The sequence below is a fragment of the Leucoraja erinacea genome, chromosome 20 (assembly GCF_028641065.1).
Source record: "Leucoraja erinacea ecotype New England chromosome 20, Leri_hhj_1, whole genome shotgun sequence".
Classification (NCBI taxonomy): domain Eukaryota; kingdom Metazoa; phylum Chordata; class Chondrichthyes; order Rajiformes; family Rajidae; genus Leucoraja; species Leucoraja erinaceus.
The window spans coordinates 17,119,158-17,134,409 of NC_073396.1; the positions used below are offsets into that span (position 1 = coordinate 17,119,158).

At 50.3% G+C, this 15,252-nt stretch overlaps 1 protein-coding gene across 1 annotated transcript in view; it reads right to left on the reverse strand.

The window, feature by feature from the left end:
- tom1l2 (target of myb1 like 2 membrane trafficking protein) overlaps positions 1-10,449 on the reverse strand; it is a 30,348-nt gene extending 19,899 nt beyond the window's left edge. Inside the window, exons 1-3 of the mRNA XM_055651906.1 lie at positions 9,955-10,449; positions 4,663-4,812; positions 2,446-2,580 (exon numbers count right to left, since the gene is read on the reverse strand). Coding sequence (XP_055507881.1) covers positions 2,446-2,580; positions 4,663-4,812; positions 9,955-10,449 — 780 coding nt within the window. The remainder of the gene's footprint in view (positions 1-2,445; positions 2,581-4,662; positions 4,813-9,954) is intronic.
- Between the last annotated feature and the right edge of the window lie 4,803 nt (positions 10,450-15,252).

Below are 15,252 nucleotides of genomic sequence, written 5' to 3' on the forward strand. Positions count from 1 at the left end.
AATTTAACACTCTACTAAACATTCAACAGGCGTTCCGACCGGCAGCGGCACAACAGTGGCTCTGCTGCAGTGTGGGGGTTTGTGCGCGATACTTGGCAGGGGGCAAAGTCCATTTAGCAGTCTTATAGCCTGTGGGAAGAAGCTGAGGAGCATCCTACTGGTTTTGCAGCTAATGCTCCTGTACCTCTTCCCAGATGGCAGGATGGAGAAAATGTCATGCGATGGGTGGTAAGGGTCTTTGATGATGGAGATGGCTCTGCTGATACATCTCTTCCTGTATATGTCCAGCAGGAAGGGGAGTGGAGCACCAATAATCCTGCTGGCGGTCTTCACTATCCTGTCTAGTTGGTGCCGTTCGTACGCCTTGCAGCTCCCGAACCAGGAAGTGATGCCGTAGGTCAATGTGCTCTCGACAGTCCCCCTATAAAAATGTCTTACTTCCTTATCCACCATTTCTCAGCCTATTTGACCAACTGGTCAACTTCACTATGTAGCATAAAACTACCCTCCACACTGTCAATAACTCTAGCAATCTTCTGGTCGTCTGTGAACTTATTAAACATGCCTCCGACATCCATGTGCAAATCATTTGTATAAATTTCAAACGGTCCCAGCAGCGATGTCTATGGAACATGATCATTCACAAAGCACCTTCCACCATAAAACCTTTGAATCCGAATGCCAATGTAATTTTGCATCCAACTTGCCAACCTGCCCTGGATCTCTTGGGCCCTAACTGTTTGGACTAGTCTCCCATGTTACATCTTTCAGGCCTCACTGAAATCCCATTTACTGCTCTACCCTCATCAATGTATCTTGTCACCTCCTCAAACAATACAGCAGATTGGTCAATCAAAGATCTGCTCTTGACAAAGTTATGCTGGCTGTCTCTGATCAGTCACACCTTTCCAATTCAAAATTTGACTTCTAGGAAACGCTGTGGGTTACTTACTGTAATCTCAGGTGCTGGTAGCATTCGCTCCACTATTACGATCAAGCAGTGTATTAATCAGAAAAGAGGAACACTGTGAGCAACACTGGATGGATAGTTCATCTCAGCTTCTGTCAAGGTTCCTAACAAAAAGCCAGTCTTTACTCAATTTAGTTCTTTCTTGGTGATGTCAAGAAATGGCTGAACACCTCTGTAACTGCCAGTCATTACAACCTTTTCAACATGCAAGCTGCATGGAAAGTCAAACGTTGCTTACCTGTAGTTGCCCACTCATCTCTGACTCAACCAAAGTCAGAAGTTGTAGATCTGCTCTACCTATATGCTCACCAATACTAACACACATATGTTACACACCACTCGGATCTATAATCTAGTCTGGGTTTTACCATATGGTCAGCATTTAATACTAAAGTTTACAGACACCAGCTGTCAGTTGAAATGCAGTTACAGTGATGTCAACATGCTGTGTAACTTTATTATATGCCAATAAACTTGTTGGATCTTTACTTGGAGTATGTGTTAGTAGTTCTACATGGTGTCAGAAGTGGGATTTGAACCTCCAATTGGAGACCAGAACTTTACTCGGTATTGATGCCTGTCAGGATCTGGGATTGGTAAGCTTTGCAGAAGAGGTGCATTAACTTTCCCCTGCCCAAGATACTACTGAACAGATTCTCTCTCAGTACAAGGAACTCTTTGATAACAAACTTGGCAAACAAGTATTCTATTGTAACTGATCCTGACATAATGCCCGTTGTTCAAGCCCCTCATAGAATCCCGCATGCCATGCGTGATCGCGCACAGAACGAACTTCAAAGAATGGAATCCCTAGGTGTCATCGCTGCAGTTAATGACCCGTCGGACTGGGTCTCAACCATGGTAGTGGCCACCAAGAAAAACAAAGACTAAATACGAATCTGTATCAACCCGAGATCTGAATACTACGATCTAGTGCCCGCATTATCCAATGCGCACAAGTAGAAGAGGTAGCAGCACACTTGGGCAAAGCGACTGTGTTCTCTGTTTTAGATGCCAAAAGTTCATTCTGGCAAATCCTGTTAGACCACTAATCATCTGAACTAACCATTTTTAGCACACTTTTTGGCCGCTACAAGTTTCTGTGAATGCCCTTTTTCATCAACTAGGCCAGTGAGGTTTTCCAGCGCACGATGGAATAGCTGTTCGCAGGACACCCTTGTGCCATTATTGTCGACGACATCCTCGTTGCTGACCGCGACATGTCAGAACACTGCCAATTGAAAGAAAGTATGGGATCGTGCCAAGGACATTAATCTCAAGCTCAACCCCCTAAAATGCAGATTTCGTGTCAGGGAAGTGAAGTATGTGGGACACGTTTTTACTAGGGATGGACTCAAACCTGATCCTTCCAAGACCATTGCCATCAACGAACTGCTGGTTCGCACAGACCTAACCAGTTTACAAAGATTCCTGGGCATGGTGAATTAGCTGGGTAAGTTCATCTTAATACTTACTCTCCCAGGTGTGTGTATTGGAGATAGTGCATCCAATTCTGCCATAGGGAATTCCATCCCTTTTCTCTTCAATTCTTCATAAATATGAACAACGCCAGTCAGATCTGGACTGCTTCTGAAAGCATCTGCCCAAGCCTGGGAATGAAAACAATACAACAGACCATTGCTGATATATGTGGAAAGTTTAAAAAATGTTGCTGTTCATTATCTTAAAATGACGTCACAGTTCTCTACTACTTTTAAGTTGCCTGGGAATTCCAGAGAGCAGAACAGGACAGCCCCTGTATTATATGCAGCCCAGTCTGCCTTTGTGAACATGAATATCCACAGTAGTGCATTTAACTTGTTAAGTATTTATGGCTCAGTGCTCAGAAATATAAAGCTAACGAAGCTGCTGGGTGTGGGTTTTCCACTCTGACCAACATCAAATTTACGTGCAGTCAATTTTAAACAGCACAACACACTTTCACTCCATAATTTACCAGTCTGACGCCTAGATAATGAAGTGGTTTGGTTAGCCTGTGCATGCATTTGGGGGATTGGGTAGGAAGATAATCACCTTCAGAAGATACAAACAGTATATTGCATATTTACTGACAAAGTCACTAATCCTGCATCTAGCTCATGAAATACCACTGTGGCTATTCACAATTTTCATCGTACTCATTGAAGAGACAAATGAATATGTTCACTGATGAACCATGTTTAAAACATGCCATGTTTGCGATTGTATTTATAAATATGGGTTCTGAAATGCAATTTGTTTGAAACCATTGATCTGTTTTCACCTCCACAAACAGTTCCCCTAGAGGGATAGCAAAGTTTAGGCCTAATATGTTCCTTTAAAACTAATTATCTCAGCGATGGCTGTTTGCTCTCTAGTTATTATCTTAAGTTGAATGCAAGAGCAAAATAACAAATGTATCTTCATGTTCTTTATGCTAGTTGTGATTTGCACATGCTTTGTACTATGCTGCCCAACAATACGGACAAGGAGAGTTTTTTTTAAACTGTTGGGACGAAGGTGTCTACACATTACCAAACGATCAGATAGAGGTCAATGACCATGCATAGTGATGTCAAGTTAACAGAATGCATATTTAACATATTTATGCAAAATTTCCAATCCATATGAAACCCACAAGAACAGCAATGGTCACATAACCATTACTTGAAGGCCGTCATCCCCCCACCACCTACCTGAACCAGAGCTGTTGCCAGCAATCCTCTGTACTGCTTCACTTTAAAAATATAAAAAGTATATTCAAGAGTGAAGAGTGTTTTATTGTCATACGGGCCGGATGGGACAATGAAATTCTTACTTGCAGCAATGTTAAGAGCCCGGTTGTTGTGCTGGCACCATTTGGTCAGTCAGGCGATCTCACTTCTATACTCTGACTCGTCCCCATCTGTGATTCGTCCATCCACAGCGGAGTCGTTGGCGAACTTGATGATGGAGTTTGCATTATGTCCGGCTATGCAGTCATGGGTATAGAGTGAATAAAGCAGGGAGCTGAGCACGCAGCCTTTAGGTGCTCCCGTACTAATTGTTACTGAGGATGAGGTGGTTCCTCCAATTCTAACAGACTTATGGTCTGTGGATGAGGAAGTCGAGTATCCAATTGCAGAGGGATGCACAGAGGCCCAGTTCCATGAGCTTGGTAACCAGCTTGGAAGGGATGATGGTATTGAACGCCGAGCTGTAGTCTATAAACAACAGCCTGACGTAAGTGTTTTTATTGTCCAAGTGGTCCAATGGAGTGTAGAGCCAGTGAATTTGCATCCTCTGTTGACCTGTTGTGGCAGTATGCAAACTATAGTGGGTCAAGGTTCTTGTCGAGGTAGGAGTTGATGTGCACCATAACCAACCTCTCAAAGCACTTCATCACCACAGACATTAGTGCCACTGGTTGATAGTCATTGAGGCACGTCACCTTACTCTTCTTGGGCAACGATATTATTGATGCCCTCTTAAAGCAGGTGCAGAACCTCAGACCTCAGAAGTGAGAGGTTGAAAATATCCACCATTCTTTGCAATGGTCGAAGATTGCAGAGAAAAAACATTAATTATCTAAAACTCCTTGGGCTGTGGGCTAAATTTGACCCCACTCGCTTTGTATGTCCCTGCTTTAGAACAAATGTAACATTTTGGGATAAAGAAAGCTAAGTTAACTTTTTCAAAGCAGCAAAAGTAAAAAAAAACAAAAAAAAACTCACCTGTATCAGTCCAAGCACTTTATCCTGTACAATAGCTGGCGGATTATTCTTGGGTAAGACAATTTTGACCAAAATGCCATCAATGAAGTCCCGGCTAGCTACGAGAACATGGAAACGATGACCACAGTTCTTAACACAGGTCTCCAAAATCTAATTATAAAAGTGAGAAAAATGAATATTTTTGATATAATTTAATTCTCCTATTGAAACAAAAAAATGTGAGAAAACAAGTGTGATTTAAGTTGCAAAGTGGGGTGGCAGGAACAAAAGAAATGTCCATGATCACATGCAAAATGAGATTATCAAGGTATCACAAATGTTGCTGATGCCATTTTAGAGAGGCTGGTGAAAGCTTGTTGATCATAACTAATCATAACTCAAGTTATGTTGATCATAACATTTATGCGGCTCCATTTATAACTGGAGCCGCATAAATGAGTGAGATGAATTAGGGCATCTAGAGATTTAAAAAAATCCTGGAAGTGCGAGATGCATTTCACTAGCACAAGAATAATCCTGCTTTTCCCACTATACCCTCCATATAGAACATGCAAATTCTCTCTTCTGATATTTTGTGCACTGTAACTGAATGTACCTCCACTGCTATCAAAATAGTGCATTCCAAATCCTAATTATTCCCTGAATAAATACATCTTTCCTTACGATTTTTTAGGCTCTTTTGCCAACATTCTACATTGGAAGACTATGGGGTAACTAGGGACAGTCAGCATGGCTTAGTACACAGCCAGTTGTGCCTTATCAACTTGATCAAGTTTTTTGAGAAGGTGACATAGAAACATAGAAATTAGGTGCAGGAGTAGGCCATTCGGCCCTTCGAGTCCTGCACCGCCATTCAATATGATCATGGCTGATCATCCAACTCAGTATCCCGTACCTGCCTTCTCTCCATACCCTCTGATCCCCTTAGCCACAAGGGCCACATCTAACTCCCTCTTAAATATAGCCAATGAACTGGCCTCAACTACCCTCTGTGGTTATTCTCAGAGTTTCCAACATCGGGAACATTCTTCCTGCACCTAGCCTGTCCAACTCTCTGTTGCAGCCTGAAAGTTTTTGTTAATGTTGGGGTGTGTGTGTTGGGGTGGGAGGGGGGGGGGAAACTTTTAAATCTCTCCCTGCACTGGAGACCCAACCTTTTCAAGAAGCCGGGGACTCTGGCGAGACCGGAGCGGGTTTGCTAAAGCTGCGGGTCTGCGGACGGCGGCACCGGGAGCCCGCGGCTCCCTGGAGGGAGACCGCTTTTCGGGGCTCCTGCAACGGCGACTTCTCCCGCCCGAGTTGCGGGGTCGAAGAGCTCCTGGAGCGGGGCCTAGCACCACTGCCCCGCGCGGCTTGGAATGGCCGCGGGACTGTGCGAGTGCACGCTGGGGGCTCTAACACCAAGGGGTGTGCGACCTCGCACCACCCGGCGTGGCTTTAATGGCCGCGGGACAATCGCCATCTTTGACTTTGACTCTGACATCGGGGGGGGGGGGGGAGAGTGCAGTGGAGAGATAAGTTTTTTTGGCCTTCCATCACAGCTATGTGATGGATGTTTATGTAAAATGTAATTGTGTTGTGTCTGGGGTCTATTTGTGTGTAATGTATGGCTGCAGAAACGGCATTTCATTTGGACCTCCAGGGGTCCAAATGACAAATAAATAGACTATTGACTATTGAAAGGTCATTAGGCGGGGCGGTGGTTGTTGGCTAAGTGGAATTTAGCATGGCATTTGATAAGTTCCCCCATGGTAGGTGATCCAGAAGATTAAGATGCAGGGGATTAATAATGACTTAGTTGAATGGATTCAGAACAGGCTTACTGATAAAAGTCAGAGGGTTGTGGTGGAAGAACAATATTCTGGCTGGAAGTCAGTGACCAGTGGAGTTCCACAAGGATCTGTGCTGGGACTACTGCCATTCGTGATATAAATGAGCTGAAAGTAGACAGGTTAGTTAGGAATTTGTTTAAGAAGGAACTGCAGATGCTGGTAAATCGAAGGTAGACAAAAGTGCTGGGGAAACTCAGCGGGTGCAGCAGCATCTATGGAGCGAAGGAAAAGGCAACGTTTCAGGCCGAAACCCTTCTTCAGACCAAGTTTGCAGATGTAAACAAGATTGCTGGGGTCGCGGTCTGTGAGGAAAGCTGTCAAAGTATACAGTGGGATATAGATCGGCTAGAAATGGCTGATAAAGTTTAATCCGACCAGGCGTTAGATGTTGCAGTGTGAGCGGTCTACTGCAAGGGGGAAGTATACAATGAATGACATGACCCAGCATTGATGTACAGAGATATCTTAGTTCATATCTCCCTGAAAGTGATAACACAAATAGATAGAGTGGTAAAGAAGGCATTTGGTATGCTTGCTTTCATAGGGCAAGGCATTGAGTATAAGAGTCAGGATGTCATGATGCAGCTCTATAGGATTTTGAGTTACTGTGCGGAGTTCTGGTTGCCCAATTACAGGAAGGATGTGGAAGCTTTGGAGAGGGTACAGAGGAGAGAGAAAAATGGACGGAAAAAATAGAACAGATACCAGTTGAGAGGGGGGTGGGAATGGAGATCGTGGAAAAGGCTGAAAGGTGATAAGTGAGGACAAAAGGGGCCGCAGATACTGGAATCTGATAAGCAAGGAAGGTGATTAATGGGATCAGATAAGGGAGGGACAATGGGCAAATGGATAGACACAAAATGCTGGAGTAACTCAGCAGGTCAGGCAGCATCTCTCAAGAGAGAAGAAATGGGTGATGTTTCAGGTCAAGACACCTTCAGTCTGCCGTGACGAAAGTCATGGATAGACAGATAAGTGTGGGAATGGGGAGTTAAAATGGCATGAACCCAGTAGCTCCATTGCTGACAGAATGCATGTGCTTCACAAAACAATCACGTAGTCTACATTTGATCTTATCAATATCAAGGAGGCCACATCAAGAACATTGATTGCATATACGATGTTGAAGGGATGAATCTTTGAATCTTTGTCCAACGTAGAAAGGTTGTTTGGTCTCAGGATGGTGGTAAGGAAGGAAGTGTAGGGACAAGTGTTACATCTTCCTTGGTTGCAGGGAATGTGCCAGAGGGCAGGGGGTATGGGTGGGGAGGGATGAGCAAACAAGGTCACAGAAAGAATAGCCCTTGCGGCAAGGAGTAAAATGGGTGGGTTAGATGTGACTGGTCATAAGATCCGATTGCAGATGGCAGATATGCCAAATCATGTGCTGATCTAGAAAATGATAGGATAGAAGATGGGATCCAAGGAATTCGTATCTCTTCTTTCTGGGGAGAGAGGAGTGAAAGCAGAGAGAGGGGTGAAAGCAAGTCCAGGAAATTGAAAATATGCGAGTGAGACCACCTTTAATCTAAATAGGGGGGTGTTATGTTTCCCGAACGAGGAGTACATTTCAGATGTCCTGGAATGGAAAACTTCATCTTGAGAACGGATGCGGCAGGGACAAAGAAACTGAGAGACCAGGTTGGCGAAGATGTAGAGAAGATAGCTGTCAGAGTTAGTGGGTTTATAGCGAATGCCAGTAGTCATAGTTTATCTACTGAGATGAAGACAAAGATCCACAAAAGAAGGAAAGGTGTCAGAAATGGACAAAGTGAATTTGGGAGCAGGGTGGAAGTCAACAGTGAAGGGCAATAAAATTGGCGAGCTCTGCAGGTAAACGTGCAGAAAGCAGCACATATACAATCATCAATATCACACAGAAATAGTTGAGGAATGGCGCATAAAAGATTTGGAACAAGTTCGGTTCAGCCTAGCCAACAAAAAGGCAAAGTTTAAATGATGAGAGGCATAGATAGGGTAGTCAATTGTTTTTCACCAGAGTTAAAGAGGTTTAAGGTGAGAAGGGGGAAATTTAAAGGAACATTGCAAGGCAAGTTGTTTTTAAATACAAAAAGTGGTAGATGCCAGAAACCACACTGCCAGGGGAAGTGCTAGAAGCAAATGTGATAGCAGTATTGAAGTGGCATTTAGATACATGATCATGCAAGAAATGGAAGGATACCAAAAGGTGTAGGCAGATGGGATCAGTTGGATTGGCATTATTGGCAGAGTCGACATGGTGCACTAAGGGGTGTGTTTTGTGCTGCACAAGTTCAATGTTTTATGTTCTATGAGTCATTGTCTGCAGCATAATGTCATCCTCGTAAAAGGGCCGTTGCTCGCTATGAGGCATGGTTCTTTCCTTTAAAAATCTGGCCCGCACTACAAGGGACAGGCTTCATCCTTTGTCCCTTACCAACACCCCTTGCTGATCCTTGCCGTACCTTAATCACATCAATTTAATCAGCCACCCGTGACTGCCATACGAATACTCACCATTGTGCCAACATGCCCATGAGATCTTCTTTCCACATGAACCCTCCTGCCCCACTTAGTTTCTTCTACTCACCGTAAAGCAGTCCCTTCTATAACATTTATTTACATCAGCTTATTAAGAGCCTTTCACTCTGCCTCTTTTTGCCTACTCGAGCGCGCCTCCTTTTCTTTGGTGTCTTTCCTTCTCATACAGGATGATTTTCACTAGGAAACACGTCCTCAAAAAATTCAAGTTTCCATCGGCAGTCCACCTTTGGTCTGCCTTCAGACGTCCCCATATCCCTGCACCCTTTCGGCGGCGATCATGACTTTTACACGAATCTACTTACGGCACCACCAGTCTTGCACATTTTGCCCTCTTTCACCCAGCCCCTCCCCCACATGTTCATTTCTGGATGCAAGGCGCCCAGACACCGCTCACTTGATTTTTTCCCCGTTCAATCAAAACACATTTTTCCCCTTCCCACGCGCACCCTTCTTCTTTCATTTGCTACAGCACTTCACTTTCTTCTTCTGTTTGTCTCCCCAAAAAATCGTTCTTCCCCCCAATTTTGGGACCTGCTGCGTCATTTGTTCATCTCGCCAAGTGGTACCCGAGGGTGGGTCGCCCGTATTTCGAGGGCCTAGGGACACCTTGCAACTGCCTGTGAGTGAACCGTTCTTGGAGGTGTTCGCGGGATGGTCTCTGCTACGTCCTTGGTCTGGACAAAAGGACCCCCTTGATGCCACCGATAAGCCCTCATGGATCTGGTCTGCTTGCCCCCCTCTGTGCTGAGACCAAGCTGTCTCCACACCCTGTTAGTTTTTTGTGCGCGAGCCGTTGTCGCGGGCAGGCGTCCGGTCGGGATTTCAACTATCTGGCTCTTTCCCCGCCCATTCCGCTTCTTGGACAAATCGTCCCCTAGGAGTGTCCTGCACCCGGCAGGGCTTCCACCGCGAACTGCTCCCTTGTGACCTCACCTACCCTCTGGTCCCTGAAGATCGGTCCAAGCCGCAGTTCGATGGTGAGGTTTAGTTTCCATCCCAGCACTGGGACAGGCCCTAGTCGTGCTGGCACCCGCCAATGATCAATGCTGGGCCGGGTGTCTGTACTACAGAAACAAGATTGGTCGCCTGTGTGAAAACCTGTATAAACGCCCCGCGGTGTACGTTGCCGGCGCATATGATCGACGTTGCTGGTTGCCTGAAGTGCCCGAGCCCACAGGTTGGTCCGGCGGTTTCCAAGTGCTCGGGGTTTCTCGGTTGCTCCCGACTCCTCTAACCTTCTACCAGATACGACGGTCTGTAGGTAATGGCTCGGTTTAACTTGTCCTAAGGTGTCGGCTAAGCACGTGATGGTGAGTGTTGTGGCGCGGCCTTGGTGACGAAGGGGACTTGCCGGGGTTTGGCCATTTCCTCTGTATCGATGTGCCGCCCCGTGCTTTTTCCGATTTGCCGCACTTGTGGCCCGGCTTCTCATGCTGACCAGTCTCTACAATGAATACTGCCCCACCTCGCGGCTCTCCCTGGCCACGTGTTGGGATTGTACCAATTAGCAGCGGGCTTTCATCGCTAGCTCCCCTCCGCGCTGCTCCTCGACTCCTTCAGGTTTTGATTACCTTATGGGTCGTAAACCGGGCGGTCCTTCCCGGCTGTGGTGCTAGAGTGCAAGCCACCCGGGGCATCCCCCAGGTTGGCTGTGGTCTCACTCCAGTCCGTTATTCGGTCGGCGCAATCCGGGTATGAGTTGCAGTCGTAACGCCGTTAGACGGCCTCAGAGGTATGGTGATCCGTATGCGTTCCTGAGGTCGGACCGCCCACCATTTATTCCGGCGCCTGTTGCTGGACCGAGGGCCCGCAGTACACTCGGGAGAGGCCTTCGTCCGGTATCGGCACTATTTCTGGCTTGCCACGTATGCCCTTGCGTGTTTCCATTGTAATATGCTCCCGAGGAGTACTGCTTCCGTTGACCCGATGGAGGCTTTTTCGAGTCGGCGCCGGGGACCATCCCACCCCTCGCGCCCTCGGCTTTAATCCTGGCGGGCCAGAGTTTCCGGGCTCCGCCCTCATCTTCTACCAGGTGGGTGTCTATGGCACCGATCGCCCGCGGACTTGTTGAGGCCCAGCCCGATACAATCACATTTCCCAGCCGCCTCGGAGAAATAACGCCCGGTTTGAGGGTATTCTTTCACCTGCCCCGCACCCATGGGCCACGTGCCCTTGGTAAATTTGAATTACAACGTGACCCCCCGCCCTTTCTTAGCGCACTACTGCTATACTGCCACACGGATCTGACTTTGTGACACCCTTTGTGACAATGAACTTACCCCACCGCCCTCTCACCGTAGAGATCATACTCCATTCCTTCGACACATGCTGACCACCATGAACTACTAAATATTCGAGCAAACGGACTCCACTTCCCCGTCCCGGTCCCCTCCTCCCTAGGCCGAACGTATTTATGGTCGTTCTTTCTTTGCGTTCGTGTCGGTGTCTGCAAACCCACGCTTGTTTGTTTCGGGTGTGGCAGACTTTGACAAATCCGGCGTGCCCTTCCCAGGGGCGGCGACGTGTCCCCGAGACTAACCTTGGCAGGGTGAGAGGGGTTGAGGTACCGCCTTACACCCCCCCACACAACGTTCGCTTCCTGGCTCTGCGTGTCCGTTCGCCCGTCCGGGCCCCACACCCCCCCCCCGGAGGGTGCTGAATCTTCAGACGCGACGCGCACGACGAACACGCTGCCCCGTGGTGCGCCACGAACCCCACCAGACCCACCCCGCCGGCCCGACACCCGGAGCCGCACCGGCAGCCACACAGCTACCCGATAGCAGTATTTCCCTACACACACCAATGAGGCCCCACTAAGCGATGCTCCGGCACAGCTTGCCTTCTTTTTCCGCAAGCTGCCAAGCAGGACAGTACCACCCACATCCCTCGTCTGGCCCCCCCCGTCGTGACTCGTGGCCAAACTGCTCGGGCGGCCCGCAACCATGTACAGTACCTGGAGATGAATGGTTCAGCAGGAATTAAACCCCTGTACTCACAAATTGTGCTGTGGTGTTGTATCGACTCCGGTGAGTGGGGGAGACACGGGACAGACCCCGAGTGAGATCTACCCCGACCCAGTTCCCATCACAACTTCCACCATCTTAAGAGCCATTGAGACTCCAGGTTGTTCGCGATTGCACCAGGCCGCCCGCTTCTCCATATACTTCTCGTCTGTAGAGATTCCTCCATGTCTGGATCAGTCCCATCCGGGTGTGTCTCGCCCCACCTATGAGACGCTGGACCCCTGGGACAGCCTCTAAGGGAGGTGCGTCGTCACGGTTGAAACCCTCGCCCAGACGCACGCTACGGCACCACCCGTCCTTTGCGCTTTTTTTCACACCCCGGGGGGGGACCCTCGGCCCACAGCACCATATTGATGATGATAGGTCATTTAAAAATTTGGCCGGCTTGATGCCGCCCCAAGCTCTGGCCAATTGGTGTTGGCATGCAGCAGATAAATACAACCTCTGCATAGGTCCCTGGCGGTCCTGGCCGGAGGATGAACCAACTCTCAGGCGCTCTAGGTTCGACCATGCCCCGCAGTCCTCCCTGATTATTTGCGGTTATGCCAACCTGCCCGGGGGTCCCGAGGGGGTTGTCCTCATTTTTCAGGTGGCCGACCCGCCACGTTCTTTCCCGGGGCCTACCCACTGACCTGGCCGCTCCACACTTATGGGCATTTGGTCAGCATGCTGAGTATGGGCCGACAACGCCCTTCCCACTCTTGTTCTCCCCCCCTGACTCCGGCCTCTCTTCACCGCCCCCCACCTTCCCTGCCTTTGCTGCAGATTCTCCACCCTGTTTCTTGTGATGCTCCCTCATTGTGGGACCCTCAACAACGCGCCACCTCTTTGTCCCTTCATACCATATAGTGTCCACATTGCTCACCGGTACTGCTTCGAGTCCCTCATGGTCGGCGGCTCCACCAAGATTACAACCCGCCCGTACACTTGCTCTAACGGACTTCACGACTGGCATTATCCTAGCCGACGTGACGTGGCCGGCCGCTCTCAGACTGGTGGCGGCCTCCATCAGGCCACCGTACCGCGTCACCGGCCCCCACTGGAACTATGCATTTGCGCCGTCCCGTGGCTGCTGTGGTGGTGAGTGTTACACTGACCCACCGCGCACCCACAGTACCCTAGGCGTTGCCGGACGTGCGGCAGTGCTCCGCCCCCCCCTTGGGATCCTCCCGATCGCCAGCCGCCCCTGGTGCGCCCTGGCCGCGGCGCGGTCCTCTGCCACGCCCTAGCTGTGCCACGGATGTTGCCCCCGACTCGCGACAGCCCGATTGCTGCTAGGGGCGCCCCCGAAACTGCCCACTCCTAGGCACAACCGAAACCCCCCCCCATCTCAGCAATCCCTGATGCCCCGCCTCTTGGCGTCCCCGTACCTCGTCCCGGCCCCACCCCACCGGCCAGGCGCCCCACACCCGCACCTGCTCGCGTGGTCAGCCGTGCTTCCTCGTTGGGCTTGGTACGCGTCGGCGCTCCCTGTGCTCCTAACATCAACCCTTGCTTCAGCCTCACCTTAGTGGGCCGCCCCTGCCCAACTGCCCCGTTCATCGCCACCTGCTCCCGTAGCTTGGCCCCACGCGGCGGGCGAGAGCAATCCGCCTGTCCGCCTCAGCTGGGTGTCGCCCCCCCCCGCGATTGCGCCCCCCACGCGCCTTGCTTGCCCATGACCTGGGCCCATTCCAGACCGCTTGCAGCCAATTTTTGTTTTCCGTAGCTTCCCCAGTGCTGCGCTTCGCGCTCCTACAGCCCGGTGTCGCTCTGTCCCCCGGCTCGCCCGTTTCCGGTTGGTCCCGTCCCTGGGCCCGCAGTCTCCCGGTGCGCGGGCGCCTTTCCTGGTGTCTGCGCAAGGCCCCTTCTCTTTTGGTTTCTGTGCGGGTGGGCACAGTGCCACCCGGGTGTGCCGCGGGCTCTCTGGTGTTTCTTTTTTTCCGCTCGCCCTCACACCCGCTGCGGGCCCAACCGAGGCGCAACGACTGGTCATCCACCCCGCGCGTCGTTTCCCTGGTCTTGTCTTGCGTGGCGCGGGATCTATGGAACCCCGCCGATGCCTTTTGTTGTGGCCTGCACACCCGGCGTACCATCCGTTTTTAGCCCAGTGCCCCCCGGACATTGTTTGGGCCCACCACAAATGCGGGCCACCCCTAGGGCTCACCGCACATCCCTGTCGCACGTTCACTTTGTGAGCACCGTCGACACCCCCTGCCCCCTCTTACGTCCCACACGCGCTGCCCCACCGCCAAGCAGCCCCCGTTGCCTGACCCGCATCCTGAACACAACACCCCGAAGCCCGGCCCCACGGCACACTCGAGTCTCTCGACTCCTTCACCGCAAACCCCTCCTACAGAACCCTCTCTTCGGCTTCTTCGTGGAGCACGACTTACTCCGTTTGCTCCAGTCTCCATGCCTGTCTGCCCCTGCCTAAGTGTGTCTCGATCACCACATGTCTGCAGTCGCACCACCGCCGAGCCAACCTACCCCCCCCCCCCACGGTCGGACGAGTGCCGGCTCCCCCCCCACCCCCTCCTCACCCGTAGACCGTCCCATGCCCAGTTTTTATCGCACCGCTACACCAAGTTCGTACCTCCTGTTCTATATGCACGCCCACCCACAAATTGTTAGCTACCACGTACGCCCAGGCGCGTCATGCTCGCAGAGCGCGGCCCCTCCCCGTGGCCTATGACACCAACAGATTTCCTGCGAGTTTTTTTCATGACTCACGCTCCACCCTAGTAATCAGTTCTTCGTTGGCCGGCCCGTAATCCTGGACGCACTATTGTCCTCCCACCTGACGCCATTTTCAGACATTAGGCTGACCCCGGGTCCGCTCGCCCCCTGTCGCACACACGCTTCAATCCTCCGCCGCCCCACCGCCTATCCCAGCCCTTAACCACCCATCCGTCCACGCACCCACAAAACAAGTTTGTGCCGCTCCCCCTTACTCCTTGGCCCTCACGCCTAGCACCCTCCTTTCGTTTCGCCTTCTCCCCCAAAATGATCCTCGTCCGTTTTTTTCGACTCCGGTTTCCCTGACCGCCACCCCCCGATCAAAATTCCCTACTACCGCCGCTCTCATGCAGACATCACTTTTCCACGCTTCACAAAACAACACAATACAACAACCACCCCGTTCGCACGTTTCTCCTTAACAACACACAAGCGACACCCCCCTATAAATAGTCGCCCACACAAACACAACAACCACCAACACACCCAAAACA